General features: G+C 42.0%; 1 protein-coding gene across 1 annotated transcript; it reads left to right on the top strand.

The window, feature by feature from the left end:
* The first annotated feature begins 15517 nt into the window (after window positions 1–15517).
* LOC138762798 (transmembrane protein 125-like) lies at window positions 15518–16737 on the top strand. The gene has a single exon (XM_069936358.1). The coding sequence runs from the start codon at window positions 15625–15627 to the stop codon at window positions 16285–16287; it is 663 nt and encodes a 220-aa protein (XP_069792459.1). The 5' UTR covers window positions 15518–15624; the 3' UTR covers window positions 16288–16737.
* Window positions 16738–19653: the final 2916 nt, after the last annotated feature.

Here is a 19653-nt window from a genome sequence, read left to right as displayed (position 1 = left end):
GGAGTCCAGGGTGCTGTCCACGTGCCAGAACTTTCTGTCCTCGGCTGTTATTCCTCGCAGAGTGAACTGTGATTCTGCAACTTGCAGCCAGCTGCGTGACTGATTTGCCCAAAATGGCGGCAAGTAGACGTTATGGCGTAAACTGCTGCAGGAGATCCATTGGTGGTAGTCACTTGGGCTGTGGATGAGTCGTCAGGATTCATCTTGCTGCGAGTTTTGGGTTCTAAAAATGTTAGAACCTGTTCAGGGTCACCACTGTACGACCGCTAAAGGCAGAGCTGCTGAAATAAATGCTGTGCACCCCAAGCAATTGCCATTTATTCAAACCACACACATTCCTTTTTAGGGGAGATGAGACACTCACAGGAATAATGCTGCTGTGAGGCCTGGCCGTTCCCCTGGCAACGCGCTCCTGCAGCCTGGAACTTCTGCACGTTGGGGGGGAATGAAACAATTTTGCCCATTGTGTGCGGGGTTGACCCAGCCCGCTACACATGATTCATACTCTAGAATAGATTTCTTCCTATTTTCAACCGAGCTTCAGGGCAGAGTATTTCAGATGGAGCGTAAAGCTAAACTTTTGTCTGATCATTCACCATTGTTAATGCAAATTGACATGCCTATTAATTGATTTACAGCTGGAGGTTAAATACCTTGCTTCTGAATAGGTCAGATTTCTGTGCTTTTGTAAGAGAGGAAATTCAATAATTTTGTGTCCTGAATTTAAACTCAATAAATGATAAATTTGTGATTTGGGATGCATTGAAAGCTTATTTAAGAGGACACATAATAAGTTTTACTTCTAATAAATATTTGATAGAAATCAATCAATTAGGACAAGAAATTACAGATATGGAAAAAAAAAACTTTCAAATAAGAAGGTTGAAGGATAGATGGCGGTTATTAATCAATAAGAAGCTTCAATGCAACACCTTATAGAACAGAAAAGACTAACAGGAACTAAACAAAGTTATTACAAATTAGGTGAAAGGTCACACAAGGTATTAGTATGGCATTTGAAATCAGAACAAGCCTCCAGAACTATAAATGCTATTTGGAAAGATTCCAATCTTCTTTCTTCTTTGGCTTGGCTTCGCGGACGAAGATTTATTGAGGGGGTAAATGTCCACGTCAGCTGCAGGCTTGTTTGTGGCTGACAAGTCCGATGCGGGAAAGGCAGACACGGTTGCAGCGGTTGCAGGGGAAATTTGGTGGGTTGGGGTTGGGTGTTGGGTTTTTCCTCCTTTGCCTTTTGTCAGTGAGGTGGGCTCTGCGGTCTTCTTCAAAGGAGGTTGCTGCCCGCCAAACTGTGAGGCGCCAAGATGCACGGTTTGAGGCGTTATCAGCCCACTGGCGGTGGTCAATGTGGCAGGCACCAAGAGATTTCTTTAGGCAGTCCTTGTACCTTTTCTTTGGTGCACCTCTGTCACGGTGGCCAGTGGAGAGCTCGCCATATAACACGATCTTGGGAAGGCGATGGTCCTCCATTCTGGAGACGTGACCCATCCAGCGCAGCTGGATCTTCAGCAGCGTGGACTCGATGCTGTCGGCCTCTGCCATCTCGAGTACTTCGATGTTAGGGATGAAGTCGCTCCAATGAATGTTGAGGATGGAGCGGAGACAATGCTGGTGGAAGCGTTCTAGGAGCCGTAGGTGATGCCGGTAGAGGACCCATGATTCGGAGCCGAACAGGAGTGTGGGTATGACAACGGCTCTGTATACGCTTATCTTTGTGAGGTTTTTCAGTTGGTTGTTTTTCCAGACTCTTTTGTGTAGTCTTCCAAAGGCGCTATTTGCCTTGGCGAGTCTGTTGTCTATCTCGTTATCGATCCTTGCATCTGATGAAATGGTGCAGCCGAGATAGGTAAACTGGTTGACCGTTTTGAGTTTTGTGTGCCCGATGGAGATGAGGGGGGGCTGGTAGTCATGGTGGGGAGCTGGCTGATGGAGGACCTCAGTTTTCTTCAGGCTGACTTCCAGGCCAAACATTTTGGCAGTTTCCGCAAAACAGGACGTCAGGCGCTGTAGAGCTGGCTCTGAATGGGCAACTAAAGCGGCATCGTCTGCAAAGAGTAGTTCACCGACAAGTTTCTCTTGTGTCTTGGTGTGAGCTTGCAGGCACCTCAGATTGAAGAGACTGCCATCCGTTCAGTATCGGATGTAAACAGCGTCTTCATTGTTGAGGTCTTTCATGGCTTTGTTCAGCATCATGCTGAAGAAGATTGAAAAGAGGGTTGGTACGAGAACACAGCCTTGCTTCAGGCCATTGTTAATGGAGAAGGGTTCAGAGAGCTCATTGCTGTATCTGACCCGACCTTGTTGGTTTTCGTGCAGTTGGATAACCATGTTGAGGAACTTTGGGGGGCATCCGATGCGCTCTAGTATTTGCCAAAGCCCTTTCCTGCTCACGGTGTCGAAGGCTTTGGTGAGGTCAACAAAGGTGATGTAGAGTCCTTTGTTTTGTTCTCTGCACTTTTCTTGGAGCTGTCTGAGGGCAAAGACCATGTCAGTAGTTCCTCTGTTTGAGCGAAAGCCGCACTGTGATTCTGGGAGAATATTCTCGGCGACACTAGGTATTATTCTATTTAGGAGAATCCTAGCGAAGATTTTGCCTGCAATTGAGAGCAGCGTGATTCCCCTGTAGTTTGAGCAGTCTGATTTCTCGCCTTTGTTTTTGTATAGGGTGATGATGATGGCATCACGAAGGTCCTGCGGCAGTTTTCCTTGGTCCCAACAAAGCTTGAAAAACTCATGCAGTTTGACATGCAGAGTTTTGCTGCCAGCCTTCCAGACCTCTGGGGGGATTCCATCCATACCTGCTGCTTTGCCACTTTTCAGTTGTTCAATTGCCTTATATGTCTCTTCCCGGGTGAGGACCTCATCCAGCTCTAGCCTTAGGGGCTGTTGAGGGAGCTGGAGCAGGGCGGAATTTTGGACTGAGCGGTTGGCACTGAAAAGAGATTGGAAGTGTTCTGACCATCGGTTGAGGATGGAGATCTTGCCGCTGAGGAGGACTTTGCCGTCTGAGCTGCGCAGCGGGCTTTGGACTTGGGGTGAGGGGCCGTACACAGCCTTTAGAGCCTCGTAAAAACCCCTGAAGTCGCCAGTGTCCGCGCTGAGCTGGGTTCGCTTGGTGAGGCTAGTCCACCACTCATTTTGGACCTCCCGGAGTTTGCGCTGAAGATGGCTGCATGCGCGACGGAAGGCTTGTTTCTTCTCTGGACAGGACGGCTTTGTAAGGTGAGCCTGGTGGGCAACTCGCTTCTTTGCCAGCAGCTCCTGGATTTCCTGGCTGTTATCGTCAAACCAGTCCTTGTTTTTCCTGGAGGAGAAGCCCAGTACCTCATCAGTGGATTGCAGTATGGTAGTCTTCAGCTGATCCCAGAGGGTTTCACGGGACGAGTCCGTGAGGCGGATTGCATCCTCGAGCTTTGCTGTGTTGGTCCGGGCAGAGGGTAAGCAGCGGCGGCCCCGGCCCCGGTTCGGGCAGAGGGTAGGCGGCGACGGCCCCAATCCGGGCAAGAGCAAAGGGGAGTCGGCGGCCCCGGCCTCGGTCGACTGAGGCATGCGGAGGCCGCGGTCCGGGCAGAAAGTTGGAGGCGGCGGCCCCAATCCGGGCACATAGAAAGCAGCGGCAGCCTCGGCCCCGGTCCGGGCAGTATGGACCGACCTAGGAGGGGAGGCAGACCCCTCCAGCCTGGGTATGAAACCTGCATAGGAGAAGGCCACTCAGATATAAAACCTACGACCCAAGGACCTCGCTGCCACGTCCCAGCTTGCTTGGCCACGGCACACGAACCATTGGTGTAAAGGGTGGGGCCAGTACTGCGCACACTGCACTCCACCTAAAAGCTCCTTTGCGCAGGCCCGAGGACAGGTCCACGTCCTCCCCCTCCACGTCCTCCCCGTCCACGTCCTCCCCCTCAAAAGATGCTCACAAACTCAAGCTAGCATGCTGGAACATCAGAACCATGCTAGACAAGGCTGACAGCCACCGACCTGAACATCGGTCTGCCCTCATTGCACATGAACTCCTCAGACTTGACATCGACATAGCCGCTCTCAGTGAAGTCCGCCTGGCCGATGTAGGCAGCCTCCAAGAACGCGGCGCGAGCTGCACACTCTACTGGTCTGGCAAGCCTTTGGATGAACGACGCCTGTCTGGTGTAGGCTTCATGGTCAAGAACTCCATTGCCTCCAAACTCGAAAACCTCCAGACAGGCCACTCGGACCGGATCATGTCCATGCGACTCCCCCTTCAAAACAAGCGTTGCATCACCCTCATCAGTGTCTATGCCCAACCCTCTAGGCGGAACCAGCAGAAAAGGGCAAGTTCTACACTGACCTGTGCAACCTCATTCAACGCACCCCTACAGCCGACAAGGTTGTCATCCTTGGCGACTTCAACGCTCGTGTCGGCAAAGACTCAGAAACCTGGCCAGGAATCCTGGGCAAGCATGGTGTCGGCAAGTGCAATGACAATGGGCACCTCCTGTTGGAGCTCTGCGCAGAACAGCGGCTTGTCATTACAAACACCCTTTTTCAGCAGAGGGACAGCCTGAAGACTACCTGGATACATCCCCGATCCAAATACTGGCACCTCCTGGACTACGTCCTGGTGCGAGAAAGAGACAAACGAGATGTGCTCCACACCAGGGTCATGCCCAGCGCGGAATGCCACGGCTGGTTCGCTGCAAGCTCAACCTTCACTTCAAGCCAAAGCCCAGGAACAGTAAAGCCCCCAGAAAGAGGTTCAATCTTGGAAACCTGCAGTCAGACGAAGTGAGAGGAAACTTCCAGAAAGATTCCAATAATATCAGTTATAAATCCCAGGGTATAAACAATTTATTTAAAAGTTTTTATTCAAAGTCATATAGTTCAGTATCTTTAAAAGATGAAAATAAAGTTGCCAGATATTTATCTCAAATAAATTTGCCTATGTTATCTTTGGAAGAACAGTTGGAGCTGAACTCCCTCAATGACCAGTCAAAATTAAAGAAGCAATGAGTACATTGCAAAGTAATGAGGCCCTGGGGGAAGATGGTTTTCCACGTGAATTTTATGAGGAACTTAAACACCTATTACATCGATTGGATATGATCCAACAAGCATTGGTAGCACATACTTTACACATATTTCACTTTTTCAATTGTAGTAATTAAGGTAATACCAAAAAGAGACAGAGATCCTCTAAAGTTTGCTTCATATCAACCAATATCTTTATTGAATACAGACTATAAAATTGTTGCAAAGATCTTGGCTAACAGAATAAATAAATTACTACCAAAGTTAATAAATGCTGATCAAACAGGTTTTGTTAAAAAGAGATTAGCTACTGATAATGTTGTGAGATTGTTGAGTATTATCCATTTAGTGGGAAAAAAAGGAGATTTAAGTGTGGCTGTAGCTTTGGATGCAGAAAAAAACATTTGACAGATTGGAAAGGGATTTTTTAATTTAAGGTGTTGGAAAAGTTTGGACTTGGACAATCCTTCATTAACTCAATTATGTACACTAGCCCAAAGACTAAAATAGTAACCAATAGGCACATTTCTGCCCTGTTTCACTTACAAATGTCTATTTATTTGTGTTAGCAATTTAACCCCTTGCAGACATAATTAGACGAGATGTGTCCATTAAGGGTTTCAGAGTTGGTCATGAAGAACATAAAATCAGTTTCTTTGCAGATGACTTATTTGATTTATTTGACTGAGCCTGAATCACCCTTAAGGCAATTACATCTTAGGCTGGAAAAAAATATATACACGTTTCAGGATATAAAATAAATTAGGATACAAGTGAACATGCCCTTTACTAAAGGAGACTATATACAATGTCAAAGAAATACCCATTTTAAATGGATCAAAGATGGGATCATATATTTAGGGGTTTCGACATATAATAATTTGAAGCATTTATATAAATTGAATTATTTACCTTTGCTTCATATAGTCGTGGAAGATATGAAAAAATGAAGGACACCTCCTATTAATTTAATAGGGAGAGTCAACTATATAAAGATGAATATTTTTACAAGAATTCATATCTTTTTTTCGGACATTAACTATTTGGATACCTCTGATATCTTTCAAGGAATTTAATAAATGGTTGAGGAAATTTTTGGGGTAAGGTAAAATGTCTCAAGTATTGATGCAGAAATTAATGTGCAAATATGAAATGGGGGGGGGGGGGGGATTGCAACTTCCAAACTTCAACAATTATTATAGGGCAGCTCAAATGCGATTTATTGTGTCCTTTTTCGAGGGAGAGACTATGCATTCATGGGTCAACATAGAATTAGGGAAACTTTGATGAAAAATCAGCTGCAGCTTTTATCTATTAATGGAATTCAAGATTAATGACAGGAATTAAAGATACCCTTTTATTAAAAGCACTATCTTTAGTAAAATCCAGTAGTTCTTTAAGTTTCGTCTTTTTCCTTAATATGCTACTATACAATACAGAGATATGTAAGGATTGTTTGTTTATTTTGCTTTAGGGGGTTGGGGTTAGGGAGGGTTTGTTCAGGAGAGGGGGTATAATTCTTATTTTGTATTCAGGATTAATTTGTAAATATATGTATAATGGATGCATACAATAATTATATAATACATGTAAGAAAACTTTAAAATAAAATATTTAAAAAAGAACAGTGAAATTGCAATACTAACACAAAAGAGTGGTAATCATAGAACAGGTTTAAAGAATTAAACTGACAGGACCCACATCCAAACAAAATCATCTTATGATGAGAGCTGGTATAAGCTTTAATTTAAATCACTGAATCTTCCATTTAAAGCACACAAGCTTTGGAACTACAACTGAATAAAAGTTATTCCCCCCACCCACCCCAGCCTTCCCTATTTTCTTCCAAAATTAAATTTACCACCACAGCGCACCAATTTGCCCTTAAATTTACGGAAACATTCCACTAAACCTGCCCACAAGCTGTGGCACGTGCAACTCCAAGTGAGTGAGTGAGTGTATGTGTGTGTGTGTGTGTGTGTGTGCACACATGTGTGTGTGAGAGAGAGAGCGAGTGGGTTGGAAGAGGTGAGTTGGGGCATGGCCTGTGAATGCCACCCCACATGATCCCGACCATGGGGGGGCCTTACTAAAACTCATCTTAGGGGGCCTGGTGGTCGTTAATCTGCCACTGCCTGCCATATTTTAAGTCTACTAGAATATTGCCCACAAAGCAAGCTGTTTTGGTCAGTCCAAATATGTCTCGGTTTAGGTGCTATGCAAATATTGTCTTTGGCCTGGGCTTAGTCAGGATAGATGCAGGATATAAAAGTAGCTCACATTTGTACATATGTTGATGCAGATGTTCTTCAGGCAATAGCACAGTGAATAGCATTTATCTTCTTCAGGAAGATTGAATACAGCAGAAATGTTTCATCAATGTTGCAACAGCTGTGATACATTTTTAATATTTGTGGCAAAATTCATTAAAAGTTCATTTCAGGTTTCTCCAACTTCCTATGTGATACAGCAAGTCTGAAATTAGTTTGTGTTCATCTTGAAGTTGTCTATCATAATCCCCATTTTTTTTCAGGAAACAAATCTTTTTAAAATTGACAGAAGAGTGAGGAAATCAGAATTGATTTTCATCCAAAAACGCAACCAAGCACGTTCAAGTCTGTCACTCCAGAAGGTAGAAACATGTCAGAGGTGGTGATCTTCCTCAAGTTTACTTTGAACTTCATTGAAATAGTGTAGAGGTCCAAGGCCAAATAAGTAATTATAGAACATGTTCCCCTTTCTGAGAAATGCTTTGGTTTTAGTCTGTTTTTCTCTCTGAAGATGTTGCTTAACTACTGGGTATTTTCACATTTGTCTGGTTTTATTTCAAACACTGTTGTGTTTGATAACAATTTTTTTTCAAAATTGCTTCCTGAAAGAAAATTGAAGATTATGATAGATGGCTTCAAGCTGAACACAAAGATAATTTCAGATTCGCTGTATCAAGTAGGAAGTTGGAGAAATATTAAATTAACTTTTATTGAATTTAGCATGTTTAATCTTATAATTATCCTGACGCATTGCATTAGTTCAACTGGCCTAAAGATATTTTGCCACTGATTTTCATTTGTACTCAGCATCTGACACCTCTTGTGTCAGTGTCCAGCATTGATGGATTCCAGTTGCCCTGATATCACTTTTCCGTGGTTGCAATGTCCCGGTGAAACCTTTCACCCATGTTCGTCACTGACTGAACCAAGATCAGCGGGGCAGAAGTCCAAGTTCGAATGCAGAAAATTAATTTTCAATGGCATTTTGCACTTCATGGTTTTGCATGCTTGAAGTAAACTTAAGATATGACAGGAAATCACAAAAATAGGTTATATCTAAAAAAACACGATACACGATAGGAAATTTTTTTGACGTGGTTTTTTTTGTGATCAGTAGTCCAAAATCCATAAAATACATCCAGAAGTGTTCAGGAAACAACATTTGTTTTCCTGTGTTATTCTAACTTCTTCAGTGATTTCCTCGAGTGGGTTCATTTGGAATTTACTTAATTTCCCACTCTTTTGTTATTCAACAAGGACATAAGAATAAAGTGTGCAAACTGGATGGCAATGGCAAAATCTCACAGTGGTAATTTCGCTTTTCACAATTAGCAGAGAGGTAGAACTGAGCAGAGAGGTAGAACTGAGCAGAGAGGTAGAACTGAGCAGAGAGGTAGAACTGAGCAGAGAGGTAGAACTGAGCAGAGAGGTAGAACTGAGCAGAGAGGTAGAACTGAGCAGAGAGGTAGAACTGAGCAGAGAGGTAGAATGATCATGATTGTTTTTGACATGAGGGCAATGGGAAAAAAAGTCAACAAACATTTATTTAGGATTGCACAAGCTTTTAGAGTAATAAATGTTTCCATTATATTTCTTCCGTTATGCTTTCATGACATTTATGGTAACAAAGCTGTTACGAGCCCAGAGGACCCCAAAACCCAGCAGCAATAGATATTCACAAACACAAATGGTTACTTAAACAAAAGTTGCTTTTAATTATCTTTAAACATGAAAACAGAATCACACTTTAACTTATCACTATTGACTTAACTAACCCAACTTAACCCCCTTCGAATTTTAAGCGCAAGTGTATATAATATGTGTATAAATTCAGAAAAGTTCTTTGGTTCACAGTCCGATCTCACTTCTCATTCCTCCAAGTTCACTGGTTACAGGCAATTCTTATACTGTGCACAGAATTTAACGTTTATAAAGTTCACCAGGCTTTGGTGCTTGAAAGGTCAATGGATACCTTGTCAGTTCTTGTTGGTTTACAGAGAGAGAGATTTATTGTTCCAGGACACCCTCAACTGATTCCTTTTTAATCAGCCACTTCAGTGTCTTGCTGATGAGACTTGTCCCCTCAGGGTTCTCCAGATGATAACCTCTTTCTTTCAGGTCACCAGAGAGTTCCTTTTGTTTCTCTTATTTCAAGTGGAACATTAGACAGCCAGTCCTCTCCTCTTGCATTAACCACAAGGGCTTTGACCAGGCTGAACTAAGCATTCACAACCCATCTTCCAAATGGGGTTTTCCACAAGCTTTCCAGCTTGTCCTGTTCCAGTCCTAGTTGCTGTTGCTGACTGTAAAACTGATCTTTGTCTCTGTCTCTCTCTCTCTCTCTCTCTCTCTCTCTCAAAGAGAAAGCCTGTTTGACTCTCTCTGCTTGCAAAACTACATGACCCTCTTAGAACAGCAAGTTCCACTCCAGACAGAATGCAGCTCTGACAAGTTCTTTCATCTGTTGCCTTTTTGAAAACAACAATCCATTAGTGAAGTCTCTTGGGTGCCCTCCAAAGCTTTTGTAAAGGCTTTGAGGCCCCGACATGTCTAGCATGAGCAGAGCTCCAGTATTTTAAATAAGATCTGTTTTAAAGTGTTTGTATGTGACCTACACTAAAATCCCTGCCCCCATTTATCTCCCAAAAACATATCTATATTCTGTCATAAAGCATTTTTGTTAATGGTCCATTGACATCCTCTGGTCAGTGTCTTCACTGAATCCAATGCAATTGAACAGAAATATGGCCTTCTGTTTTTCTCTGATCACCTTTCCCAAATGACCCTTCATACCATTGTGCAGTGGTGCTAAAAATAATACCGGAGCCACCAGTGTAATATGTGTTACCTGATCATCAAATCACCTACAGCACTTGGCATTCTGAAGACTGTTGATAGAACCATAAATAAAAAGACTGAACAAATGTGAAAAGTATGAATTATATTATTTAATGTAGGCAAATGTGAATCATTCATTTTGGATCTAAAATAAGATGGTTTCTAAATGGTGGAAAGCTAAAAAGCAGTGGAGGTTCAAGGAGTTCTGGGATCCATGTATGTATATTATTAACGTGAGAAATAATCAAAAAAGCTCATGGAATGCTTAGAGTACAGAAGGTACAGGTTAATTTACTGGAAAGATGAGATGACACATAAAATATGGTGAGCTGCTCACAACAATGTCCCTGAGGAGGATAACTTGCTCTAATGGTGTCCGGAGACCAATGTCAAGAAATGGGCTCATTGTACCCATGTTGCTTGTGGTGGTGAAGAGCTTATGTCTGCCGAGGTCCTGCCCATCAGAACATTGGACTGGGCACATTTGAGTATTTTTCTATTTTTTTAAATTTAAATTTAGACATAGAGCACGGTAACAGGCCTTTTCGGCCCACAAGTCCTTGCTGCCCAATTTATATCAATGAACCTGCAACCCTGAACAGTGGGAGGAAACCCGAGCCCACAGGGAATATCCACACAGATACAGGGAGGATGTGCAAACTCCTTACAGACAGTGTGGGATTCAAGCCTCCATCCCGATCACTGGCACCATAAAGACATTGTGCTAACCACTATGCCAACTCTGCCACCACATCCTATTGGCTGTTATTTCCCCATTGAAGGTCACATGTGATGTGAACCCATCAATGTGTTCACCTCATTTCAATTAATGAATGCAAGAAATTCTATCAAAAGGTCACAGCTCACATCGATCAGAAATAAATTTGCAATGAATCAAGGTTCACATTATGCAGTAAATAATGAATCATGTGCTAATTAAAATGCCACTTCTCTTTACTCCGGGGCATTATTTTATAAGTTAGAAAATGTCAAGCCATCCCCCTTAATATCTTTAAAATAATTATTGGTCGACTTCAGTACAGTTTGCATGGACTGTAACCTTGGAATTGCTGTTCACAAACCACTTGATCAATTGATTCATAACTGACCTCCTACACCCCGACCTTCTCACCACCTCATCATTTCACCTATTCACCTTTATCTTTATGATAGGTTGGGTTAATAATTCTTCAAGGGGAACAAAGCTCAATGATGTTCTCTTAAAGCAGGAAATTCAAATGTTTCTGCTTGTTTTCTGTGTCTTGACTTCACGTTAACATTATTGCATGGTCCTAATACTGGGTGCAGATACAGAGGCATTGTGGGTGGAGATCAGAAATAAGAAAGATACAATCATACTGATAGACTATACCACAGGGTTCCCAATAGCCACCAGAAGGTTGAAGAACAGATGTGTTGACATATTATGAGAAGTTGCAAATTCGATACTGGTAGACATTAATTTCCACTGGAAGTCATTAATGCCAGAGCATTAGATGGGGCAGAATTTAAGTGTGTCCAAGGGAACTTCTTGAAGCAGCATTTTGATAGCCCAACCAGCAAGAAGCCTATAATAGACCTTGTATTGGCAAATGACCCTGGCCAAGTGATCAGAATTTCTGTGGGGAACATTTTGTGAATAGCGATCACAATTCCTGAATTTTCAAGACAGTTATGGATAAAGAGAAGTTTGGGGCTTGTTGAAAAGTACTAAAATTGGGGGATGGAAAATCATGACAGGATTTGATGGGAGATGTGGAGAATAAACTGGCAGCAAATATTATCGGGCAAGCCCACAGTGGACAGGTGGGAATTGTTGAAAGACTGACCAATTAGAGTCCAGGACCAGCAGGTTTTAGTGTGCAGCAAGGAAAGGGATAGCAGAGAGATGACCAGAGAGATCATGAGCTTAGTCAAAAAGAAAATGGGATGCATATGCAAGGTTCAGAAAAGTACAATCAGCTAGGGCCCTGAAGGGATGATAAAGATTGCAGGAAAGAGCTCAAACAGAGGATTGGGAAGGCCAAAAGGGCCAAAGATGCACTTGATGAGCAAGATTAACTAGAATCCTGAGGCATGTTATACTTGCTTTAAAAATGAGAGGATAGGATCACTCAAGCACAAAGGAGGGCATTTATGCATAGAGTCAGAGAACAATAATCGGAGGCATAATGTGGAGAATGTTCATGTTTTAATATTTTGAGATTAAGAAAAGGGTGCTAATGAGTCTTCTGAGGAGCATTCAGTGGACAAGTTCCCTGTGACTGTTGGGATATATCAGTAATTATTGAAAGAGATTACCGGGACCTCATCAAAGATCTTTTGCGTTCTCACTGCGAACAGGAGAGGTCCCAGGGGACAGGAGAGTGGCTAATATTGTACCGTTTTTCAGGAAGGACACAAAGGGATAATCCAGAGAACTATGGACCAGTAAACTTCGCATCAGTGGTCGAGAAATTATTGGAAAAGATATTTTGGGATAGGATTTATGCACATTTGGAAAGTCATGATCTGATTAGATGACTGGTTACTAAATGGTGTGATAACTTGGGGGGGATTGCAGGAGAGATTTACCGGAATGGTAAAATGGTGGCACAATTACCATAGCAGTTAGAGCCACATTATCACAGTGCCAGTGACCTGGCTTCATATCCAACACTGTCTGTAAGGAATTTGTATGTTGTATCCATGGGTTTCCCCCAGGGGAGGAGCTCTTGTTGCCTCCTATGTTCCAAAGATGTTTAGGTTAATTGGTCACATGGCTGCATTTGGGCGGTGCAAGCTCATGAGCTGGATTGCCCTGTTACATGCTGCAGCTTAAAATTTAGAAATGGTTACAGGGGTCAGGATCTAAGGTTTGTGAAGACTCTAAAGTAGGCATGACTGTATCCCTAAACCAGAAATGCTTAAGAGAAGGTTGGTTGCAAATAATTAAAGATTTTGATAGAATAAGTTAAAAGGAAAATTAGAAATCAAATATCAATAGATTTAGCAGAATTCATACAACAACTTCCATTGTCTCAGGTCATCCAAAAAGAAAAGACAAGCAAATCAGGTGGGAGAAACTTTGTAATGAAGAATGCCAATTAGATCTGGAGGCTTCTTCCCGAACTGGTGCCAGAACCATATTCAATGGTAACTTTCAAATGGAGATTAGATAAATACTGGAAGGGGTGTATTTTTCAGGGTAACGAAAAACCATAAGCAATGAAATCAAATGGTTTTCTCTGTTGAAGTGCTGATGTGAACATGAAGGGCTGAATGGTCTCCAATTGTGTCCTCTGACTGATTCAAGAGACAGGCATTGTAGATAGCAATTTAGTACCTATTGAAAGCAAGTAAGTTATTGATATTCCATTTTCTGAAAACCTTCAATATTATTACTTACCATACCAGCAGTTTTGTACTAATTGCAGCTCTGAATTATTAAACAAAATGACCAAACATTCAGTTTAGAACTATTGTCATACCCCATAAGACACTATTATTTCATAATGCAAAGGGGCACGCTACCTTTGAAGAGCTGGTACCAGCTGACCCTTCAGTTCCACAGACCCACCATTTGTAGCAACCTTTCCACCGCTTCCAGCTGTACAGTTACAGAGAGGGTCTGTTCATTGGACAAAGATCACACTCACTCACTACTGATCAGCAATAAAATATAATGCATGTAGCAAGTGACACTGAAGGCAGGAACAAAACAAAGAGCGGGTGTTTGTGTGTGTGATCCAGTCAGGGGGTAGCCCAGTATTTTCAATATATTTGCAAAGAAATGCTAGATAGTGGAGAAGGTCTTTGTGCTAACATAACACCACTAAGCTCTTTTTTCCCCTTAAGGAAATCTAAGCAAACTCAACCTGAGATTAACTTTTAATTTTTTTTTTATCATGAGTGTTTATGCATGAAATCTGGCTTATTTATTTTTAAAATGATAAACTATTTGAGTTTACGCTTTTGTGAATCGGTGTTTTTTTTTGTAAATAAATGTATAACTTTTGCTGTGTTTCCTGAATTCCACCTTAAGTGTAATATGCCAGGTAAAAGTTGAAACTGGATTATAAACTCACCAGGGACGTCTTCGTTCAGCAAAGTAGTTTTGTGCTGTTTGCTGTTTAAGCTGCCTAAGAAGCTGGAACATTCCAACATAAATGCCAAAGGCTTTATCTAAAAATAATAGAACCTGAACCTTCATGGGAGCAGAAGTGGAGGCGGAGTCAGAGCTCGCTCACAGGAGGTTTACCTGAAACTGGAAAACAAGCCCCACCCACAAAGTCTCCAGAAAAATCTGCCAACTGCTGAACGGAAACTGACAATTGAGTGACTTTATTCTCCGAGATGGCTGTCTAAAGCAGCAACTCTCACCACCTTGAATGCTGGATTAATTTGTGACCTCCTTTAAGGCAGCAGTAAATTGAGCTGGAAATGAAAAACCTTCACCTGTGAAAGGCTGGAAAGCATCAGGGTGATAACGTGGAAGGAACATCAAATCCAGAGTCTGTGTGATGAGAGTGAAATTGTAAGCTCATCCTGGAAAACAAAGCCTGGCGACTGCACTTTTTGCAGGTTCCGTTGTTAAACTGCAAATACCCTTTGGAATTGCAATGTTGCATCAACATCTGTTTGTGCAAGATATTTATGAACTGGAGGTCTGCCTTACTTTGCATTAGGTTTGCATCTACCTTATTTTTGAGAAAATCAACCAATGTCAAATTACGCTGTTGGCCCAAGCACATTATTACTGAGGAAGAAAACGTTGGAGAGATTTAATTCTGAGTGGCAGCACTGAATTGAAACTAGTATCCAGCAAAGCAGCTGCAGTTGACAAACTGTGAATTTACACTATCCTGTCTTCCAGACTCAATGAACCATAGAAAATGCAACTTTCCTCAATTCCAGTCTGAGGGATGGGAAATATGCATCATTAGTACTGAAATGAGCAAAGAAGACAAGGAGACAAGGTGCACTTGAAGTCTCTGGGTGATTTCATTGATGGACTCCAGCTTGTGGATGTTCAAATCATGTTTTCTGTGATTCTTCAGTGAATTCCTGTAGCTCTTTAATGCGCCTTCTGATTATGGAGTATCCTTGGCACCTGAACATATAAAAGGCTGGGCATATTATCTGAGACTACCTTATTTGTGATATTAAGAAACTTCTGGGGAATTGGAATTAAAAAGGCGACACTGAAAGCATAAAATGGGATTTAAAATATCTACAGCAAGTTCAAATATCTCTGATGTGAAGTGAAAACCATGTCGTAATCCGTGAAGTTCATGCTTTCTGACCTCAAGACATACCTGCCTTTTCACGTGTCTTCTTGTTTATATTTTCTACCCTTATGAATCTAGGCAGCACTGAAGAATTCTGCCAAATGACTACTCAATTTTAAGGCTCTTGAGTCATGTTGTTTGCTTGTTCAACAGCTTGACTAATTTGGAGGTTTTGTTTGATTTTTTTTTCCATTTTGAATAACTGTGGGAAATTTCTCCAGATGCCTGAGCTTTCTGAGATCACACCCGGCCGTTCTTCAGCAAATCCTTCCCGCATCCAGCAGAGTATCCTGGAGGATCAGGTGGAATTGTGGTGGTTCCAAGATCTTAAGCGCTCGATACTATGTTACTCAGTGGCTGTTATGCTGATCTTGGGAACGGGATTGGGGGGAATCATTTTATTGTCCACAGCTACAAGTCGAACGAGTGAATGGCGGCTGGGAGTTGGGACTGTTCTGTGTCTCCTAGCTTTAGGTATTCTCTTAAAACAGTTGCTGAGCTCTGCCATCCAAGATATGAACTGTATGAGGAACCGAACCCAGATTAACAAGCTAAGGAGTGGAGGGTTAATTGACTATTTGCTTATTTTAATTTCTGGAGTCATAATACTTATATGTGGTTATGTGCTGATAATCCTAGCAAACTCTGACCCTCGTTTTTCGGCAAGATCCTGGAGTGACATGTTAATTGCAGGCGTAGCTATCACATTGTCTGGATCTATTATTCTCCTCTTGCTCCTACTGTACAGTTTAACCTTTAAACTTTGTCCCCATATAGTAAATAGGGCTCCAGGCAGGGGAGAACTCAATATTTATGTGATATCTGCAGGCACTTCAGAGGGAAGGCGAAGAGAAGTCTCTTCCAGTACACCCAACCTGATATAAAATGGGTACTGAGCTGTTCAAGCTCAGAAATGCTCAAACAGTGAAGCGACTAGATTAGTTTGTCCCATTTTCATGGTGAATATTAACAACATGAATAATCTTTTAACAATATGAATGAATGTAGGTCAATATCTACTTGTTTGAGTCTGATCTTAAATCCTACCAGGTTGGTGGAAATTTGGCATGAATTAGAAGCAGGGATTTGATATCTGCAGATGAAAAGATTAATCCATTTATGATGACCAATTTCTATAGTCTCGCTACTCTATCTATCACAAATGGCATTCACAAAATGCACATTGGTTCCGGGACTTCAGAGAACCAAACAAAATTAATGTCAAACACAAGCACCCTTTGTTCTGGCCATGTCAGTAACAGGTACTGTTTAGCTGCCTATAATAAATGCAAATAAATGTTAAATATTTAAGAGTGGAATTTCATTGAATTCAATCCTGTCACTGGTGAATTTTTGTTATTTAATCTGTCTGATCCTTTATCAGCATTCTCATTTGATGTCACTTTTAACTGTTGCAGCATTTATTGTTTGAAGAAATGTACTTCTGTTTAGTTAGTAGTAAATATAAGTTTCAGAGACGTTACTCATTTCATTATTTTTATCAGTATGCTATTTAAAATTTTAAATTTAGATATACAGCACGGTAACAGGCTATTTTGGCCTATGAGACTGTGCCGCCCATTAACCTACACCCCCAGAAATTTTTTCAACAGTGGGAGGAAGCCAGAGCCCCTGCGGAAAACCCACGCAGACACGGAGAGAACATACAGACTCCTTACAGAAAGCGTGGAATTTGAACCCCGGTCCCGATCGCTGGCGCTGTAAAGGAATTGCGCTAACCGCTACGCCAGCCATGAAGGTTGAGGCGTTTGTATTTCTCATTCTTTATTAACAAACCACTTTTAGGGTAATGTTTACTCCTTTAATTCTTTCATTTGATGGTTTTACATCTAGTTTGAGATGAATTAACCAGCACAAAGTTCTTGCCGAGATGTCTGAGCTGATCATTAAGCTAAATTAAACTGAATTCCCCTACCTTTTCATGACCCATATCCCTCCATTGCCTGCATCTTCAGGTGTCTACCTGAAATGCCAAGTATCATATTTGCTTCCACACTACCCGTTCCAGGCTCCTGCTACTCACTATATGTAAAACAACTTGCCACGCACATCTTCTGTTAATCTCTCCTGTCTACTCTAAATACACCAATAAAATTAAACTGTAATTGACATTTTTTCCCTCTTGGTGAAAAATAACTTGGCTGTTAACCTACCTATACCTCACATAAATTTGTAAACTTTTATCAGATCATCCCTCTGAGAGAAAGCTACCCAAGTTTGAGCAAACTCACCTTATCACTCATACATTCTAATCCAGACAGCATCCTGGTAAATCTTCCATACCCCAAAGCCTCCTCATCCTTTCAATAATGGGGTGACCAGTATTGTGCACAACATTCCAAGTGCAACCAAAGTTCAACATAGCTGAAACATGACTTCCTTGCTCTTATACTCACTGCTTGGACTAATGAAGGCAACCAAGCTGTACATCGAGATTTTATCTCAGTCATGCCATTAAAATTTGTGAAGAAGGCAGAATGTGGTAATGTGGAGACTCCTGTGAAACTCCTTCCACAATCTTTGTTCATCATGAGGTGTGGCCACCTCCAACTCACAGCCCTTTCATATTCTTCACCATAGGTCAAAACTCAGTAGCTTCACTGTTGTGTAGGAAATATGGCATTTGTTTACTTGTTATCTTGCAGTGCCTTGTGTTGCCTATGTAAGTAATCCATGTGGCTGAAGCATATACTCATTCAGGTTACTGTGGGCATCAAAGGTAATTAGTTTAGTGATGAGGCAATTTCACCAAACATACAAACAGGGAGTAGCTAGGTGACCAACTGGAATGATAGAAGTTACTACCTGAGAGTGCAGGAACCATCTGTGGCCATCTCCCCACCCCACTCAGTAACAAGTACACCATTCTGGATACTGTTGGGGAGGTTGACCAATCAGGAGGAACTTTCAACAGCCATGTCTCCAGCATTGAGTCTGGTTCCAAGGTTCAGTAAGGAAGGGAGGAAAAGGGAAAGTGATTGTGATGGGGAAGTGCACCTTTCCTCAATTGATTAAAGGCAGTACTGGTACATTGCTTTTCAACATCTGTCTTCACCAAGAGTTGGTGTTCTTTCTGAGGTCAACATCCCAGTACTGAGACCCTGATTATAACAAGCATGATTCTACCCAAGCAGTCTTGATGAAGGATTCAGACCCAAAATATTGACAAATCCTTATCTCCCACGTACTGTATGTTGCTTTACCCACTGAGTTCCTCCATCAGGTTCATTTTGATTTTGCTCCAGATTCAGGCATCTGCAGTATCTTGTGTGTCCATATAACCATATAACCATTTATGGTGTAGTAACAGACCATGTCGGCCCTTCGAGTTTGCACCGGTTCACTTGAACAGCTCCACTAGCTCAACCCTCCCGCTCTCCGCCCATAACCCTCCAACCCCCTCATCTCCATGTACACATCCAACCTTCTCTTAAATGACAGAAGGGACCCTGCTGCAACTATTTCTTTTGGAAGATCATTCCATTCTGCCACCACTCGCTGAGTGAAAAAGCCACCTCTAATATTTCTCCTAAAGTTTTCCCTCCTTACCCTTAACTCATGTCCTCTTGTTCAAACCTCCACTGCCTTCAGGGGAAAGAATCTGTTTATGTCTAGTCTGTCTATTCCTTTCATAATTTTAAATACCTCTATCAAGACCCCTCTCAGTCGTCAACATTCCAATGAATAAAGTCCCAATCTCCTTAATCTCTCCCTGTAATCCAGATGTTGTAAACCAGGCAACATCCTTGTAAATCTTCTCTGCACCCTCTCCACTTAGCTATATCTTTTCTATAATTTGGAGAGCAGAACTGAGCACAGTACTCCAAACCATGCCTCACCAGCCTTAAACAGCCATAGCATCACCTCCCAGCTCCTATACTCTATACTATGATTTATGAAGGCAAGCATACCATATGCCTTCTTAACCACCCTGTCTACATGGGAATCCATCTTCAGTGAACTCTGTACCATAACCCCCAGGTCCCTCTTCTCCTCTGCGTGCCTCAGTGCCCTCCCCTTAACTGTATATGTCCTATTCTAGTTATTTTTACCGAAATGCAACACCTCACACTTGTCTACATTGAATTCCATCTGCCATCTTTCAGCTCACTCTTCCAAACAAATCAAATCCTTCTGTAATCCAAGAAAACCTACCTCACTATCCACCACTCCCCCTATTTTTGTATCATCCACATATTTGCTTACCCAGTTGACCACACCCTCCTCTA

The sequence above is a fragment of the Narcine bancroftii genome, chromosome 5 (assembly GCF_036971445.1).
Source record: "Narcine bancroftii isolate sNarBan1 chromosome 5, sNarBan1.hap1, whole genome shotgun sequence".
Classification (NCBI taxonomy): Eukaryota; Metazoa; Chordata; class Chondrichthyes; order Torpediniformes; family Narcinidae; genus Narcine; species Narcine bancroftii.
The sequence above is the reverse complement of the archived record's forward strand: the minus strand, read 5'-3'. Positions and strand labels throughout refer to the sequence as shown.

What these genes read in the sequence shown, in the direction of transcription:
- LOC138762798 (XM_069936358.1), top strand. Translation starts at nt 15,625, where the DNA reads ATGCCTGAGCTTTCTGAGATCACACCCGGCCGTTCTTCAGCAAATCCT.